We start from the raw sequence: 19,898 nt of genomic DNA on the forward strand, positions 1-19,898 counted from the left end.
TTCCAACGCTGTGGGCGCCATTTTTAGATATCAAAACCCACTGAGTAGTTGAGGAACTCAGTAGGTTTTAATATTTCGGTTTTTACGTTCAAGTAAGTGTGGGATGCCGAAACACAAACAACGAACGGGATGGGTTGCAGATCGACCAGTAGCCATGCACATTAGTACATACCCCCAGAGTAATCAAACCAAACAAAACGAACGCCGAGAAAGTGTGCCGGCAGCCTGGTTCTTGTGTGCCTATAGGTGTTAATTTTTTTTTCCGTAATGATTATAGCGAGTGGAAATGGATTGCATGCTGGAATGTGCTTTATAGGATACCAGGTTTAAAATCACTTAGGGCCTGTTTACATGATTCCAGAATGACTTTCATTCCGGAACGAGTTCATTCCATCCCCATACATTTCTTTGTATCGGTTTACATGATACCGAGACGAAAGACAAGTCATTCCGGAATGAAAGTTTCGTTCTGGAATGACATTTCATTCTGGTATCATGTAAACACAGAACGAAATTCGTTCCGAGATGAAATCGCAACTCATGAAACCGCATACGGACTCCGCAGAGCGAAAAAAACGTAATAGCATTTAATGTTTAGCCCAAACAAGCAGCTCTATGGTCAAATTACTCGTTAAAATTGCAGATACGGCCATTAATGGGCAAAAAAACATGTTTGCGCGAAACATGCACCATCTTGTTTTGATCTCGCGCGAAACATGCGCCACTTTGTTTTGATAACGCGCGAAAGGCGCGCACGTGCAAATGCCTTTGATTGAACCGGTCGACTCTGTCATGTAAATGCAGAACGAATTTCATTCCGGAATGAGTTTCGTTCCGGAATGAAAGTCATTCCGGAATCATGTAAACAGGCCCTTAGTTACCCTTGTTTTATTTTATATCAATTAGTTAGAGAAAAATTAATTTTAATTAAGAATTGTTTGATATAATGATTTGTTTTTTATTTTGTGCTTTTAGGTTCAGTGGTATGCCTGTAAACTAGCTATCTCGTTGAGATATGCATGACTATAAACATATTTGTTTTGTTTTTGTTTTAAGTCCCCGAAGAGTACAAGAGAACACACCACCGCGCTGAGGAAGCCCTTGTACATCATGATGACTGTGTGAACAAAGGTTTAAATAAAACATTTTGCCTAGAATTACGGACTGTAATCTGGTAATTACGTATGGCTTTCTTAAGCACTCAAAGACAAAAAAGGCACACCATGCAAGGTTTTAAGTTTTTATTCCTCCCCTAGACCCTTCTCGGTTCTCTTCGCTCGCGGATCAGATAGGGAGCCTGCTCGCAGGCTAGCCGTTTATTAAATTCTCCTATCCTGCTCCTTCTTGTCAGAGGGTCAGGCCAGCGGTTGACGCATACCGTATTTACTCGAATAAGTGCCGCATTTGGGTTAAAAAAAATTAATAAGCGCCGCCCCGGAATAAGCGCCGCAGTCCCGATGCGGCGCTTATTCGAGGCATTCCGTCTAACTAAAAACAGCACTAAAAATAAACTATAAAACAAACTTATACATTTCTATCCATCAAAGGCGACGACTTGCAGTTCAAAGTGATTGTTTTACAGCTCGCCCAGTTTTTCTATCCAACATTCTTACAATACGCAGTTCTGTAAATGTTGTGAAGGCCGCAAACTTCTTACTAGCGCCACTTCTCTCTTTAGCAAGAGACGAATACTGATAATCTATATGACGCTATTTTCAATTACTGTGAAAGATTAGATTCTTTGTGGCGTCCAAATTTTAAATAAGCGCCGCCCTCAAATATGCGCCGCCCTCGAATAAGCGCCGCACTTGAGGCGCGAAAAATTTAATAAGCGCCGCGGCGCTTATTTGAGTAATGACCGGTATAAAACACGTGCATGTACATGAAGTATCTGCCCTCCGCCCCGAACCTGTCCACGTGCGCTGGCAAGAACTTGAGAGACCTTGACATGCCTTGAGATGACTTCAGGCGAAGTTTTCAAAAACCAGTTGCTTTATCCGGTCCTAAATATGCTTAGAGCGAAGGACATTCTCTGCGATACGACAATCCGAGCTGAAGGCCAGGATTTCGCCGCTCACAAACATGTTTTGTCTGCTGCAAGCGAGTACTTCCGAGCCATGTTTGCCAGTCAAATGAAGGAAACGGAAAGCAATGTTGTGGAGTTACAAGGGACAAAATCAACGACGGTTAGCAATGTCATTCAATTTATTTACACTGGTAAAGCAAATATCGATTCTACTAACGCACAAGACTTGGTAATCATCGCGGACTACTTGCTAATTCCAAGTTTGAAAACAGAAGCATCACTTTTCCTGCAGGGCTCAATAGATGCTTCCAACTGCTTGGCTTTGGAATATTTTGCTTCTCAATATAACTGTGAGACACTAAAGCAAGCTGTAGGCACTTACAAATTGAAAAACTTTGTAGTTTTTTCAAAAACTGAAGATTTCAGAGGGCTGGATTCAGAGAAACTCAAAGAACTCATTTGCAAGGACGATTTAAATGTATCGAGAGAGGAGGAAGTATACGAAGCAGTAATTGCTTGGGTTGAACATGACCTGCCATCAAGGGAATGTTTACTTCCTGAATTATTAAAATGTGTAAGACTGTTCTCAATGTCGAAGTACAATCTGCGAGAAATTCTCAATGAAGAGTTAATCAGTAAGAATCCCGCTTGCATGATAGAGGTTATCAATGCACTGAATTTCTTTTTGTTCCCAGACCGCTTCCACGACATGACACTTAAACCTCGTTTGTCCTTAGATAAATATGAACACGTGGTGATGCTTACAGGTGGTGTAAACTCCACTGGCTTTAAGCTAGATACTCAGTGTTTTGTACCCTCCACTATGACATGGGGATCCCTACCCAAGATGCCTCGCGGTGGATCTGGGGGCGGTGCTACGGCAGCTGCAGTTTGTGGTGGACTCTTGTACATATTGGGCGTGGACAACGAATTGGATCAACCATCAATGTTTATTTTTAACACTGAACAAAATAAATGGATGTCCCAGAGAGTTACATTTGATGTAAGAGACTGTTCAGTCACATGTTTCAATGAAGAACTTTATTTGATTGGTGGTGATGTAATGAATGAATTCGACACAAAATTAAGCTCAGATGTTCAAATATACAATCCAGTACTTGATGAATGGAGGAAAGCTGCACCAATGAAAACTTGTCGTGCTAGTCATAGTGCAGTTCTGCTGCAAGATCATATTTATGTAATTGCTGGTCATAATAATGAAGTTTGCCTGAACAGCGTGGAGTGTCACAATCCATTAACTGACCAATGGGATAAGGTTTCAAATATCTCAAAAGCTCGAATGCAAGCTGCATGTGCAAGGGCAGCTGGAAAAATTGTTGTTGTTGGAGGATTTCGTGACACAGATGAGTCATGCAATGAAGGAACGTGGTTGTGCAGAAATGTGGAACCTTCCTGTGAAATCTATGAACCAATCACAAACCAGTGGAGCCTGGTGTCCAGTCCTGGTTTCCCTCGGGCAGCCTGTAGTGCTGCGAGTATAGGGGACATGGTTTATTTGTTTGGAGGTCTAAGTGAATTTGGCCTTGTGGATACAGTGGAGTGCCTTGATGTAAGAAGTGGCTGTTACAAATGGAATCTTATATCTACAGCTCTGCCCTATGATTTTTGTTGTGCATACCTACAAGCAACAGTACTTAAAATACCAAAGAAGAATATTGTTAAATATTCTTCTTTGGAATATTGTTAAATATTCTTCTTTGGTAATTTAAGTACACTGTTGCTTGTTGGGTTATCCCTAACAACAAAAATCATAGGGCATTGTGGATATGAGGTTCCATTTAATTTGTTACAGCCACTTTTTACATTAAGGCACTCCATGGTATCCACAAGGCCAAATTCATTTAGACCTCCAAACAAATAAACCAGGGGGGGAGGTTACTCCTATAAATTTCCGATAGGGGTGTGCCTTGAAGTTTCGTAAACCCTGACCCTATTAAGGGATAAAGAAAGCGACAACTGATACACTTTTAAAAGCTCAAAACCAAAAATGATACCCTATTCAAGGGGAGGAGAAGTGTTCTGTGACAACCCAAATAACGGCCAACCGTGCACAGCAAAATACAAATCTTAAAAAATCACTTTTACTTACTTGAACGGTTAGTTCAGTTTAAAGATCCCTTTTTATTTTTCATTTAGCTGGGCGATCACACCGGGAACACAATGCCAAAAGGAGCAAAAGTGATACCCTATTTACGGACTGAGAACCTCAAAAATCATACCCTATCCCGCGGCACGTACCGATACCTATATAGCCCATATATGGGAGTGTCCCCCCCAGGGTGTTACAGCCACTTCTTACATCAACCTGACGGTACACTGAGACATGCATTTGAACTATAGTCTACTGTAAAAAAAACGTTATCAAATCTGTTTTTGGATAGCTTTACTACATCAATGTTTCATACTGTTTTGTAATGACACAGAACTGCATGTATGGGGTCAGGGTTAGATAATGATAATGATAGTTTCTATTTAATAAGAGTTGCTGCTTGTTGTGAACAGTGTGTCAACAATAATTGTTGACACACTGTTTATCATAAGGGTTGTACGTATCATGAAAATAAAAACTTGTCAACGCATTTTTGCAGTTTACTTCAAATGCTGAATTGCACCTCAAATAAGTAGCATTTTAATTTACGCAAACTTGCATGCACTTGCAACTAAACTTGCGTGTCCGTTTGGCCACCAAAGGCAAGTTTGTACACAAGTTGAACTTGCGACTACTTCCGTCCACTTGCGTTACAGTTTGGCCAGGGCTTAAGTTTGTGATAAGTTTGATTTTTTTTATCTTGTTGTCTAAAATCCATTAGGTCGTATTCTCAAGACATTTTTCAACAGCTCCACGATTCTCAGATTTTACCATTCTGTACCCCTATTAAATGCCCCTTTTCTAAGTAAATTCTTTGAAAATTAAATAAAATTAAAAAATAGACAATATTAGAGTAAATACATTATTTAAGGAAAATAAATAGTGCTGTAAGCAAACAATATTTTTCTAAATAAATAATGTCTAAAATATTCTCTTGATCTTCCAATTTAGTTGCATCAATTCAATTGAAATACTTGCAACATAAGGCTGCAAAACAGGACCTTTTTTTCTGTTAGTGCAGTGGCAGATCTAGGAAGGAGGGGGTCCCACCTTATTTTTAGGCCAAAGTAAAACATAGATCCCTTTCAGGAGCTGCTTATGCACTAAATTACGTATTGTTTTACAAGGAAGAGTAATATATATATACAAGTCCATAGGATATTGAAGTTTCCAGTAATGTGATTGGTTACTTACTTTCTCTGCATATAGTTTAGACTTTTAATGCCTATATGATACCGTTTTTTGGAAGTTTAGAGTGTCAATGAAGTAAGAAATAATTACTTTTCATTTTCAAAACTTATATAACAATAATATTGAAATATCTTGTTTCATTTATTAAGAGATAGGTATTTACATTTTTGTATTTGAGGGATTTTATTTAACCTGTGAAACAATATCTACCAGTTTGTGCGTTATTAGTCGAAAGGAAACAAAAGAAAATTATAGTGTCTAATAGTATTGAATAGTGTTATAACCATTTCACAGGTTAACTGAAATCACTCTATGCAATTTGAGAAAAGTAATGACATCATTAATTATATTTATATATTATATTAATTGAATATAAGAGGGTGATTTTCAAACTTGTCACCAGAAATGACACCCTTTGTATCATAATTTGCTGTGGCAACTGTTTTGTTAAAAAAATCTCGATTAAATGCTGGACCCTGATTAAATACCAGCCTCGTATAAATGGGTCAAAATTGTTAATTTTTAAATAAATGCTGGGTGCGTTTGTACCTATAACCTTTAATTGCATGCTCCTTTATTGTTCATATACCGTTTATATTCTGTTCGTCATAAATTGTGATTGCAACATGAACATGTTCAATCTACTAATAATTTGGTAATTATCAACTTTGGATACCCAGGGACAGTTTATGGGAGTGGAACAAAGAGAAAAGAGTCAAACTACCCCTTGTTCCTGGAGGTGGGTAACAAATAAATTAATCTGAAAAATTGACAGAAAATTGTAATCCGATAATAAACGCTGCACCCTGATTAAATGCTGAATCAAATAAACACTGGGTCCACCAATCCAACTTTGAAATAAACAACAGGGGCATTTAATTGAGAAAAATTTTCAAAGGTCCCTGATTTTGTGATCTGTCTTTTATTGGAACGATTTATGATGTCATCACTTCCCAATTTGCATTTTTAGTTTGAAAACTAATTTAAAATTAGGTTTAAAAGAGATTTTTTAATGCAAATTAGAAAGCTCAAGGCATCATCACAGTGAGAAACTTTAAATGAATATGTATTTTTTCGTTTTCAGCTGATGGAAAACTCAGCGTCTAATAATGAATACAGAGCGTTTACAGACTCTCCTCACTGTTTTTGATTCATAATTTGGCAACAAAGACGAAAGTTGTATTTGGCGGGTACATATTATTTGGTGCTTGAAATTTTCGGTTGTAAACTCAACATTAATGCAACATCAGAGCATAGGCCTACCATCCTATGTTTACGAGGTCACATCATGACCATAATTTTATTCACTTATTGCTATTGTTAATCCAGGGCTGTGCTCTAAGGGTGCCTGGGTGCCTCAGGCGACTAACTTTTGTCTTTGGGCGACCAGATAAACTTATTTCTTTCATATAAGCTTTTTGCTGGGCATGCTGGATCTTATAGTTTGGAACCTTTGGGCTTGTTGTAATTTTTCTTAGAGCACAACCTTGAAATCTGCCTTGTTTTAACAAAAGGTGCCCAGTCGGCTTAAAGAAAGGCCTAAAATTAGTAAAAACCACCCAGCCTCCCCCTGAGGGTGCTTGGCTAGACCATGGGGCAAGGCAGAGTGCCTAGTCACCCTCGATGACAGCCAGGCTGCCACAGACCTGCAGCGACCAAAAACATGACAATCATGAAAAAAATACCATGTCATTGCTCTGACTGGCAAAGTCTGGTTAAATTGTCCTAAAACTTGACTATGCCTCCCCCCCAAAAAAAGCCAGCAGTTGAAGTCTGACCCAGGGCTCCCTAGGGCTGGTAGGTCTATGACTTAGCTATCAGGCACAACCTTCCAAAACAGAGCCCCGCTCAATGCATCAAAATATGACTGCTAAGTGGGAGTCCTTGTAAGTACAATAATCACTCAAAGTAAAGAGCAAATTTGTGATCTTTATTTCTTTCAAATCCTTCAAAAAAACCTTAAAGTACTCACAACTCATTACTTTTCAAAATTTAATCATTATATTCCTATTAAAACTTAATAATATACTTCTAGCCTGCGTGGCCGGCATTCAAAGAGGAAGGAGAAGGGGAGTTTGAGCGCGAAGCGCGAGGAGAGAGCACAAAGCCCGATCGTAGAAGGGGGAAGGGGAACGCCTGCCCTGAGGCTATTATTTTTGTCCCCTTCCCCCCTTCTCTGATCGTGCTTCCTGCTCTCTCATTGCACCTCACGCTTTGCGCTTGAACTCCCCTTCTCCTTCCCCTTTGAACGCGGGCCATGCAGGCTATACACTTCAAATTCTTTTTAACTACATTAAATTTCAACTCAAACAAGCCTGACTGCACATCTGAGATCTTCAAAATAAATTGTTTAAATTAAATAGACTTTTATACAATCTACTATATAAATATATACCGCATAGTTGCCGTTTCAAGGAAATAAGTATTCACATTCAGGCCAATTAAACCACACAGAAATTTGGGAGAAGTTCTTTCAGATTTACACTGATGAGTTAAACAGTTGATTGTCTGGTTTAAATGATTTTTTAATCTTTAAAATTTGTAATTTACTCAAGAACATATGAAAAGTGTTAATTTCATCTAACAATATCACTATAGATATGTGACAAGACTGACAGTCAAAAAACAATTATAATACCGTCAACTTAGTAGGAGATATTTCTTCAGCTTCACCAACAATTCTCAAAATTTAAAAGAAACTCCATGTCAATAAGGAGTATTTAACTTTTCATCTTGAAACAGAAAGTGCAAAGGCACACAATAAAATTTAAGCATTGCTTTATATTTACATTTACTGTCCAATTCCCGACTGTCTGTAAATAGTAAAATAGATGCTCTTCAAGCCCAAGGATTAATGCATTGGATTGCAACTGCAAAATCCATGTCAAACAGCATTTGTGTAATCAAGTTTCTATCTGTGTTTCATCTTCTAGAATACACCTTTGGTTATTCTCGTCACCCTCTCTAAAGAAGTAAAGAGAAAGAAAATTGTGAATAACCCTATAGTATAGCTAAGTCTAAGTAGAAAGTTTGCAATCATCCTAGTAAATTAAATGTATGCCTACACCACCCCAGAAAATCACAAATTCTGCCTACACCAACATGACATTCAATGTAAAAAGTTGTTGAGGATGCATCAGTCAGTTATCTGATCCTAATTACAATTTGGAGCCTATAGCAAATAATACCTCTTGGTTCTAAGAATAAGCAGAGACGAAAACTGACAGATATGAGAAACCACAAGTAAACATCTAAGGAGTTTCTGCTGACAAAGCCATAAAAAGTTCGTAAATAATTTTCAGTGGTTGCTTAGTAGTGCTGTAAAAAAATAATAAGAAGCATATTTAAAAGAACAAGAGGTGAGGAGAGTATTTAATCCGGCCCTCGAAGTGACATAGGGGTGCAGGATTAGGGAGGGGGTTGGGTATGTATTGGAACTCCCGCTTCCTGTTACTTGTGTCACTTGTACTGCCGGGTGCAAACGCTCGTAATGAATCGAAGCACAGATAATTACTTAAGACTTTGATGGTAGTTTAAGATGTGAATATACTGCGTACGCGAGGATGCGCTTGGATTGTCGGCCACAGTTGAAAATACTCGAAATTAGATGGCATATAAAATGGCGGATTAGGCTCTTAAAACGCGCAAAGCATCATGGTTGACTAGGATCCTTTAATTAGCACCGATATGATCTATATTTGCCTAATTGTGGACATTTTGCATAGTTACAATCAAGTTCACAATGTCTGAGCTCACATTCACCTTTTTGAGTTCACACCCACTGTTAGCAATAACACTCTAAAAACAAGACATTTTGAATGAAGACCTTCCATTATTATGTTTTCCTCTTAAGTTTTAAAATAAAATAGAATTTTCAATACTGCAACAGTTTGTTCAAAAACCAATAATCATATCATGCAAACAAAATAAATTATTACAGTTCACCAGTGCACTGGTGTATAGTTACAGTACTATGGTGGTGGTGTCAGTTTATGGATAGCTTAAATTTTGAAACTCGCCCCAATTTCCTGCATAACTCCAGAATGGCCTGTTTTGTTTGTGTCTGACTCTAAATAAAGAAATAAATAATTACACAACAAAATATAAAATCCCAATTGAAAACCCATTTCCCACTGACAATAATCTTACTAGTAATTATCGTGTTCGAAGAAGGCGTGGCTAACTCGCGGCAAGAACAACGTAATAACAGTGAAGCTAAAGTGTTTTAATTCTTTTTATTTTAGAAAATATCGAGAAGGCCGATTTGAAGCGTCCGTGACGGCCCGCCAACATTGCTGATCGAAGGTGTTCTTGTTACTTCGGCACTGAACCTGCCGTCACAGTTACTCGATCATATTTGGTACAGTTATATAGAACTATCTTTCTTCTTTCAATATATCAAAATATATTAGGCAAATGTTAAGTTTGAATGATCAACGGCCAAGAGGTTCGAAGGTATATTAACAATGTTTTGAACAGTCTCAAATTTACTACAAAATGAAAGGCTTATAACTCCACTGTTATCTCGAATTAGAACTAGCCATTTACCATGAACAAAGCTTGTTCATTGGTGAATTGATTCCATTAATAAGAAAATTGGGGAAATGTAACCGTTAAGAATAAAAAATTATAGAACCTCTAGTTAATTGGCCATTTCAGCGCCATTTCAGCGGATGAGCTCATTTAACAGCAAATAATTGGGAGAAACATGAAAGGGTTAACAGTCGTTTATAATAAGCAGTTTTCATGTAATGTAACTATTGTTTGCTTATCTTAAACAAATACATGATCTTTGCCAAAGATATGGCGATTTTTCAGCGTACGATCGTTTTGTCCAGATTTTTATATTGTTGTCGTGATTATACGCTGTTGTTAATATTCAATATTCGTTTCACAAGAACTTCTGTTGCTCGCATTTTCCAAATCACTGTTTAAGAAATTGCCCATTCCGTAACAGAGTCATTCTTAATTTTTCTTCAAAAATTACTAGGAAAGCAAGAATGTCATCGAACGGTTTTATACTCAGTCTGGTGAAAATACCTGTCAGACATGTATAACTTCAACTGTTCATGTTATGTGGCTGTTTTTCACAAATATACAAATTAAGGAATTCTTAAAGTGCCTATCTTTAACTATTTCACGCTTAAAGATTCCTCTAAATATTTTTGCCTATACCTTTTAGCCAAACGAAGTTGTGTCTCCAGGTAGAAATATGCCCGTTATCAGCAATGAAAGTCGAAGAGATAGAGAAGCTCAAGTAAAATTCAAACTGCTGTGAAATGAACATCGTTGGAGCTTGACGTGTATTAATTTTATAGATTGCGTTCCGTTAGTTAGGTTTATTCATAATTTCGGCGATCAGATAAAAATTAATGAATGATCAGAGTTTAAAAAGTCCATTTCTAAGCATGAGCGACAAAGATATTTGTTTCAGAAGCATTTATGCATAGAAATACTGGTTTATTATTGACTGATGCGGTTGAAAATACTCGGCTTCTAGCTGTAAATCTGCATTTATATAAATAGCTGGGAGTTTGGGGTGTTTTTTTTTGGTGTTGTTGTAGGAAGGCCGGGGGGGGGGGGGGGTGGAAGTGGTGCCCCCGTATCCTCTTTAGGTCTCTGACACAGTGGTTTGAATGTTGAACAAAAGAGCTCATCTGTAAATAAGCATAATGCGAGCTGATTTTGAAATAAACTAACCTGCGATCAGGCGTTATTTTTCTCGCGGCGGAAGGGTCAACGGAAAAATGAACGCCTGATACAATTACTTGTCGAGTCGTCTGTAAAAAGTCCAGAATCTGGACTTTTTTCTGATTGGTTGGAAAACAAAAGGCAAAATTAGAACTGTATCCTGATTGGCTAATTGAGTTCAAGTCTAATTTCCGGTCCAAAAATATCGCACGTAGATGATTGTTATCATGGCGGGTGTAGAGCGGAATGAAGTAGAGAGCGAGTTCTTCTAGCTTTTAGAAAATCTTTCAAGAGTTTTGTTCACAAAACATTTAAAGACGAACAAAGGGAGTGTATTCGATGAATAGTTTGTGAAAAAAAGATGTTTTGACGGTGCTTCCGACGGGATTCGGCAAGAGCGTGATCTATCACCAATCGGTGTCGAAGATTATTACATCACACCACCAAAGACGCCAGACGATCGTGCCAGTGACGAAAACAACGACCTTAAAATGTCTGACCTGAGCCTCACACAAAATCAGCCTTTGCTGAAAACAAATTTTAAAAACCACCCGATCAGCTCGTTCAAAAAGGGTAATTCAAACACATGTTTGTGAGAGTAGAAAATATAATCGGAAGGCGCTAATCATGCACGCTTTAATACCTGATGACATCGGGGCATTGGAGGTTGTCCGTAATAGAGACGGCCGTATAAGAGGTGTCCAGATGGAGAGGTTCGACTGTAATAAAAAAGTCCGAGATAACAAAAACAGCCAAGTACTCACCTGCTCTCTTTAAATGTAAAAATCTGGACGAAAAACATTTGTTTCTTTTGACTAATGTCCTAAAAACAATTTATTCGACATACATTTCAATCCAATGAGGAAAATGTTATTGCGCTGTTCTTGCCGCGACTCAGTCACGCCTTCTTTGAACGCTATAATTACTGATGACACAACGGTAAAGTCATATTTATTTCAAAATCAGCTGGCATTATGCTTATTAACAGATGAGCTGTTTTGTGTCATCTTGGCGGGCCGTCGCGGATGCTTCAAATCGGTGTACTCGATATTTTCCAAAATAAAAATAATTGAAACTTTTTAATATCCATTTGGTAGTTAGGACCCTAAAACAAGACTGCATGCCAAATTTCAGCGAAATCGGCGAGGTACGGTGTCCGGCCAAAGTTCGAATCTTACAGACTAAGACAATTAATTACCTTTGTACAGTCGTCAAACTAGCTCTACTTTGTTGCAAAGGAACATGTTAAACTGCTTTTAAAGTTTTGCTTTGTTAAATGGTTTTGTTCAATGTCATTGGAAACTGTTGCAGTGGAAAATTAAAACCAGTTGGACCAATTTTGAGACTTACTGCTTGTTAATGTAGACCAGTATTGTGACACTTTTCGCGAAATTAAGTTCCTGTAATCTTATTTTTTTGGCCAAATCGCGAAATTTAAATCCCGCGAAATATGGTTGTTCCATTGTCGCGAAATTAAGTGCCCGCGATAAAAAGTAACAATAAGGTAACACAGGACACTGTTGAAGACATTTTGGGAAATCTGAATAGGAAGATTCCCCCCACCCAGGAAAGAGGTATGCGTATGGCTAGGAGTATGATTCCCTCCCCCCCCCCCCCCATTACGTTTTAAAATACTCTGACGCCTCTGCACTGTTATTAAAGTACAAAGCTATGTGTATTCTTCTTTACGGTCATAAACAAATAAAAAGTCAATACTTACTGTACTTTTTATGTACTTTGCTGAGGTGTAGCTTTCAATCTTGAAACATTTAATTTAAGCACTTCCCACACTGTAGACATTTGAAATGCCTGGTGTGAGCCTGAAGGTGTTTGAATAAAGGGATGGCCCTTGTGTTTTTGTAGCTTTCAACATATATGGCACTCAACCACCTGCATCCATGGGAAAACAAGAACTTTAAATTAATAAACAATATTGAGCAATGGAAATTGATTTCTTAATGATCAGAAAATGTAACTTCTCAAACTCATTAATAATTCAAAGGAAATCAGAACCGTGACGGAGTTTGGAAATCTGATCTTAATTAGCGTAGATTTTGATGATTTTATTTTTCTGTTTGCGCTGACTAGTTTTAGTTTCAATTGAGAAGATATATATATATATATATATACAAAACACCTCGAAGTTCGTCAAAAATACTCTGCGCTTTGTACTTTTAACTCTCTTCTTGGTGTTTGGAAATGTGATAAAAAACGCTGTCGAGTGGTTGATATATTACATAAAATGACCCTGAGACAGACAATTGAATAGTCGCGAATAGTGATGAATAATCGAAATAGTGATAAATAGTTACAAATTAGTCACGAATAGTCATTGAATAGTTGCGAATAGTGACCAATAGTCATAAATAGTTGCCGTGAATAAGCCTATAGGGCTTCTACAAAATTTACTGCCACATGCACAGAGAAATCTAGAAGTTCAAGCAAATTATATACCGTAGAGTTCCGGTTATAAGCCCTGGGCTTATACAACTTCGTAAGGGTTTTTGGGTGGGCTTATAAGTGGAGGGGCTTATATTTGGGAGGGCTTATCAGCGGAAGGAAAAAAACGTTCGAAACGAGCCTCAGGAGTGTTGATCAAAATGCGTTTTTAAGTTAAAAAAACACAAAAAAGCAACATTTAGCCCTATTCAGTACTGTCATTCGGTAGAGGGGGCTTATATCGGGGGGAGGGGGGGCTTATAACCGGATGTATTTTTATGTTTCCAGGTTGATGGGCCTATAACCGGGGGGGGCTTATAACCGGGATTTTACGGTATCTTATTATGCTTGTCCGCTCACTCTAAAAGAGAGTGCAAGTCAAGATGTAACTATACATCATCATCGTTAGTTGATCAATTAAGCTTTTATCTCAAATTATGGCGGCAGACCATAAACATGGTACTATTTACTCACAGTTTATTCTCATGAATCCAATCCAAGGCACGTTCATGTTTTATAACTTGTAGAAATTGACAAAAATAGTTTCCGATAAAAATCGACAACAATCGATGGAAATCAATCAATATCAATCAATATCAATCGAACTCACAACTTTTTTTCTTTATTACATCCATTTTGAAATCACTGGTGATCCTTGCAATCTGATTGGCTCTCAGTAGTGCAATTTATTCACGAATTGCACTATTTTTTGCTCTAAATCGCATCTTTTTTTCAGCCAGTGAGAAAGAAACAGTAAAACAAAACAACCAATCAGATTTGAAGGCTTGCTTAAAGTAACTACGGTAATCAAATTGCAAGGAAATTTTATGAGAAAGAAAGCCATTAGTGAATTTTTAATTTTTGTTTCCAAAATCTTGCTTTAAATCAAAGTCTCTTCGAGATACCGACTTTTTTTGCATGAAGTATGAGTCGAAGGTTTATCCTGTGCAGTCAAAAAGCCGTATGCATGATTTCAGCGTGGATTTTCTCGGAAACTATTGGAGGGATGAAGTTCAAATTCGGCGAAGAGATAGAGCAACAACTCACCGATCGATAGCCGTCGTCAGATAGGTGAGATTTTCAGTAGTTTGGCGTTAATTCCGGTTTGAAGTGGAGGAGGTCGCTGCTGGCGGCCGCCGACTTGCAAGCCTTGTCTCCTCTTTCTCTCTTACTGGCCTTCGGCCGGCTAAATCAGTTAAAAAAGTGCTTAAAACGGCCCGCGCAGGCGAAGAAATACAACACATGAGTCGATAAACGTTTCATTAAACTTTATTGAGATATTTAGAGCGAAATGTAGTTAGATATGTTATTTCCAGAGCTTTATTTCAGTAACCCTTATGGATTTCAAAATTTCTTTTGTTCGTCTCATGTCAACAACAATAATTAACCACGAACACATAGGGTGGTGATGCAACATTGCTGTCAACGCGAGGTCACGTCCCTAACGACCTAGGCTGATGACGAAATAGAATGGGCGCTTGTAGCGACCAAATTTGGCCTAAAAAAGAAGCCTTAAAAGAAGCCCCCATCTCTTGCATTTGTTTTAACTTCAATAATATCTTTGAAAAGAGCAAGTTTTTTGGTATGGTTTATTTTTGACTTTTGTAATTTTTAAACGATGTAAGTGCTAGTGGCTATTTATTCGTGTTTTAGTTACGCAATCCATTGTTTGTGCGACGCTTTTTATAGATCGCCTTTCAGACACACGTGCGTTGAGATAAGAAAGCTGACATGTCACTTTTAACATTGTTATATAACGTTTGTAAATGACAAGTCACGTTTTTTCCACGAGATCGCGTGATCACCCACAGCGGAAAGTAATCCCTTGAGAAATTAAAATATTCCCTTGAGAAATTAAAAAAGTCCCTTGAGAGTAGACAAGAATGACAAGAATGTTCCAAATTTTGCCCCACATAACTGCTATTCTCCTATTTTCGCTTGTAAACAAGCAAAAAAAGTCGCCAAAATGGATGAATTTAATTACTTTCAGTTTCTGAATGACAATAATGAGCTCCTTCAGGCCTAAGACCTACATTTGAGGAAGTTTCCAACTGTCAGTGTCATTTTGACAAATATTTTGGCGATTTTTCTTCGACTTTTGCACAAGATCCGTGTGATCCTAAGTCCATCAAAATATAAACAAACGAAACCACACAACAAGAAATACAAAGCCAGCACAAGAAGTAGAGGTTTCCATGCAGGTTTCCTTTAGTTTCAATCGATGCAATACTAAAGCTCAAGTCTGTCGCTGTAAATAAAAATATGCCAAAATACATCAAAACGATGATTGAATGTCTTTCAGAAGCTGGTGTCAGTTCCGCCATCTTGAAAATCTCACCACTAAAACAATGCCACTGGAACAAATTGACAAGATCAGTTCTTAAACCTGAGGTCAAAAAAAGGATGGTGATTATTATGAGCCGGAATCCGTTAAAATCATGTAGAGTGCCATTAAATGGCATTTGAAGGAGAAAACCCATCCACTGACCTGATTGAGGGCTGAGCATGGTGTGATCAAGAGAGTTTCAACACTCCCAAGAAATCCTCAACACTATTCATGATCATGAGCTTGCACCATTTTCTTCTCCAAAGAAAACAGGAAATCTTAACCACGTGCACAGCCACAGAAGAAACGATGGGGTTGCATCATTGAGTCAGATGACGAGGATTGAACGTTGAAGTACATAAAACTGTTTTTGTTCTAGCTTGAGAACTGCGCAAGTTTCCTTGAATGAAAAGTGTTTTCCTTCATTACGCTCGACTGAGTTTTTGACACATGACGTCTCAGATGTAATTTTTAAGCGTTTCCAGTTTCGCTTTCTTACCAATCGGCTACTGGATCAATAAGGGCCCGGACGCACTGGGCAAATTTTTGTTTATTTTGCGAAAAAATCTGTCACCAGTTCCGTGAGACAAGTGCGCCCGGTGATTTTCAGATCTACCAAATTTAGTCAACCCTTACCAAACTTCAAAGGCACCGTCGTCCTGCCTCGGAGCAGGACAAATTTTTGTCAAGCGTCAAGTCTGACAGATTTTTCAATAAACACGCCTTAATCTTAAAGATGAATTCCAGTCCGTACTGCGCAATCTCGGCTGCAATGTTTATGTGAGCCCACACGAAGGGAATGTTTACAAGCAAAACTAAAAATTCCCCGACAAACTTACCTTTTTCTTCATTATTAACGCCAGATATCCTTGCAGAACAAATAATAACGAGTAAAAGAACCTTGACGCTATTTCAAACCAACGTTTCAGCTCATTGGAAATCTTGAACGAAACGAACTGTAATGGCGGACTAAAAAACCGTCATGTATGCTGTCACCGAAGTGTAACGTTTCAACGAATTCAAAACAAAAACGTAAACAAACCCTGAGTCTGCGCAGTACGGACTGGAAATCAGCTTTAATCGTCGAACAAGTATTTTTGATCTCGCTTTTTCAAGGCAGATTTCCGCCAAAATATTTTATTTTTTCTCGACAGTTCAACATGGAGGACGGCAACGATTATAATGACCATCGACTCCATACAACAACTTTAAAGTGCTACTGCGATGAAATTCGCCTGTTTCCTTCTGTGGCTGTTTTAATGTATTATCAAGAACTCCATATGAGAAGAAAAATGCTGTTTACAGTTTTCAAATATCTCTTTTCTTTCCAGAGATATTCAAGTTTTTAAAATATGCAAATTAGCAAAGATGTGACGTCATAGACTCAACCAAATTTTGATCAAATATGAAGATAGTGATATCTCAGCCAATTTGTATCAGAACTCTCTGATTTTTTGCAGTAACACTTCGCTAGTTGTGTTTCACAATATGAATTGAACAGTTTGGTTGCCATGGCAACAAACAAGGTTCCAGATCCCCCGAGCTAAAGGTCTTTCTGGCCAATTCTGGCATTTCTTTTTGATATTTGCCAATGATACTTAACATGCGTGCTCTTGCAAGCATATGAATGCATTCGGCAGGCGTCTTGGCTGGGTTTCATTTTCCCGAACTAAAAAATTCTAAAACATTAAAAGCAAATTGGTGGGGACTGGAAAAGAGTTAGTTGCCATGGTAACATAATTTTCTTACGTGTGTAAGTGTATCAGCTGCAGAACTATTAGTCTGCCAAGTTTCATCAGTCTCTGCAGAAAAATGACTGAGAAAACTCAATTTTTGTACTTGCAATAAAATTGGGTTGAGTAGATGACGTCATCAATCCTCTAATTTGCATATTTTACAATTTATTTAAGGTTAAATATCTCTGGAACTAAAAAAGATATTATAGCACAACTAAAGTAAAGCGCATGTTCTGATTGGTTAATTTAGCGTCTACTATTCGCCCATGGGTGCACGCTGACGTATGCCTGAGCGCGCGCACTGATCTGATGCGACATGGCACAAGAAAGTGCCACTACTTCACGAGTTTTTACTTGTTTTCTTGATTTTCCTGTGATTTTGAAAAGCTAAACATAAGAAAAACCATTTCTCCATAATGCTGAAAGACTTTGAGGTATAATGCAAGTTTGAAATAATTCAAAAATTTGTTTTGTTTGTATTTTTCTTTTAGGTTTTCGTCAGCGTTTACGCGAGCACTACACGCAATTGTTCAAATAAGCGTGCGCACTTGACCTAAAAAAAAAAAAAAATCGCCTAAAAGTCGTGCTATAAAACAAATGGTAAACGTCACAGCGTTCACTATTGAGTTACAGATGCACTTGGGAGGTTTGCTAAGCACTCAAGAAGCTAGAGTCGCCCTCCGCTATCGCCTCGGGCGACTCTCACGCATCTTTCGTGCTTAGCAACCTCCCGCGTGCATCTGTAACTCAATAGTGCACGCTGTGACGTTTACCATTTGTTAATTAGAAAACAGAAAACGCCATTTTGAATCTTTCGTTAAATACTCTATGAAACACCTAAAATTTCAAGGGGTGAAAATTTGATCATAGTAGCACTTTAATATATATATGGCTTGCAAATCTTCTTTCCATTACACCTCCGGTATGCAAGTACTCCTGGCTTGGCACAATTTTCAAACCGCCCGAGTACAAGTACCGCTGCTGATCAAAATGAAAGCGCGGCGAGTCAAGACTATTGAATTGTACTAAAAGCGTAAAATACGGCTCTTATCGGCGGGAAAGTAAGACTCTTTTTAGTGAACGGAAAGTTATCGAAGGTGTACGGTTTTAACATGATTGACACTTTGTGCCAGTGGTTAACAAATAATTTGGTGTTTTCAAGTGCGTCCACGATTGCCAAATTCAAAATTTGGTAGAGACAAAATTTGTCGACATTTTTGGTAGAGCCAAACAAATTTTGTCAGTCCAGTGCGTCCGGGCCCTAAAAAAATTGGTACTGACTAAAATCTAAATTGTGCAATTTCAAAATTGATGTAAAAAAGTGGTAATTAAACTTCGTGTCATGCAATTTTGGTCTAAAATTAGTGTCATTTTGAAATCATGCCTATGATTTCGCCTATGATTTCAGACCAAATTGCACTCCACTTAGTTCAATTACCATTATTTATTGGTTCCTATCGAGTGGTATCGAAAATCGATATTCATCGAAGATTGGTATCGATTGCTACGCCTGGAAGTTTTTCCATTTTCGTGCATACTGAGCAGAAATTATAAAATTAACTTCACAACAAATCGTTTCTTTAAAATATCTTAATTCTGTGAGGTAAATATACAACTTTAAATGCTGTTTTTTACCATGGATACTTTTACTATCCATGTTTTTACTCACCGGTTAGGCCGAGTTGCAGAACGTGTTGTTTGCCGTTCTCTCGGAACTAAACGCGCCAGGCGTAAAAGATCTCCCCAAACATCCGTAGAAGACAGCATAACTGTACTCCTCGGGTCGGCTACTGAAAGTTCTTTCTTTGTCCGGAAACAAATATGACCGCCAAATTTGTTTGCGACTTCGTTTAATAGATTTCCGTCCTTGCAAGCCTTCGCGGTATGCGGTATACACAGGCAAGCGGTCATAACTTTCCCTGGAGGGGTAGGGAAACTTGGCGTGGTCACGACAGATAAAAGGTCTAGGGGGAGGGGGGAGGCCAGGGAAGGATGATGAATGATTTTTCGGGGATTGAAATTTTCGATTTCGGGCAGGAGCCATAATCGGAGATTATGGTTCCTGATTTCGGGACTTTTATTTGGCAAGTATAAAGCAATCTAAATATTGGTGGTAGTGCTCTGGCTGCGTGGTAGTAATGATTTATTTGTATAGTAATTGTGATAAAATATTTTGGGGGGGGTTTATCGTTGGAAACATGGGGATTTTCTTTGGTCTTGGTTTTTGCCCCCATTCAATCATCCCCGTCACTTGAAATCCCAAGTACTCCTCTTGGACAGGTTCTAGAGTGTGAGCTAGGTTCCCACGCAGGTCACGCAGACGTTTTCGTCACGCAATCTTTTACTCCCCAACGAGCCAAAAAAACGTCTACACTAGCC

General features: G+C 38.2%; 2 protein-coding genes and 1 long non-coding RNA gene across 4 annotated transcripts in view; 1 reads left to right on the top strand and 2 right to left on the bottom strand.

Annotated features, from left to right (window-relative positions):
• Window positions 1–19,898, bottom strand: part of LOC144637720 (uncharacterized) — a 113,824-nt gene that overhangs the window by 26,841 nt on the left and 67,085 nt on the right. The gene's annotated exons all lie outside the window — the stretch shown is intronic.
• On the top strand, window positions 1,949–5,889 carry LOC144637822 (kelch-like protein 24). Its single transcript, XM_078496901.1, has one exon. The coding sequence runs from the start codon at window positions 1,959–1,961 to the stop codon at window positions 3,732–3,734; it is 1,776 nt and encodes a 591-aa protein (XP_078353027.1). The 5' UTR covers window positions 1,949–1,958; the 3' UTR covers window positions 3,735–5,889.
• Window positions 7,251–19,403, bottom strand: LOC144637728 (uncharacterized). The gene is made up of 4 exons (XR_013567795.1): window positions 19,189–19,403; window positions 12,735–12,908; window positions 9,347–9,394; window positions 7,251–8,291 (listed from the first exon to the last, which is right to left on the bottom strand). It is a non-coding gene; the product is annotated as an uncharacterized LOC144637728 (long non-coding RNA).

This window comes from Oculina patagonica, chromosome 14, assembly GCF_052425735.1.
Source record: "Oculina patagonica isolate OP01 chromosome 14, crgOcupat, whole genome shotgun sequence".
NCBI lineage: Eukaryota > Metazoa > Cnidaria > Anthozoa > Scleractinia > Oculinidae > Oculina > Oculina patagonica.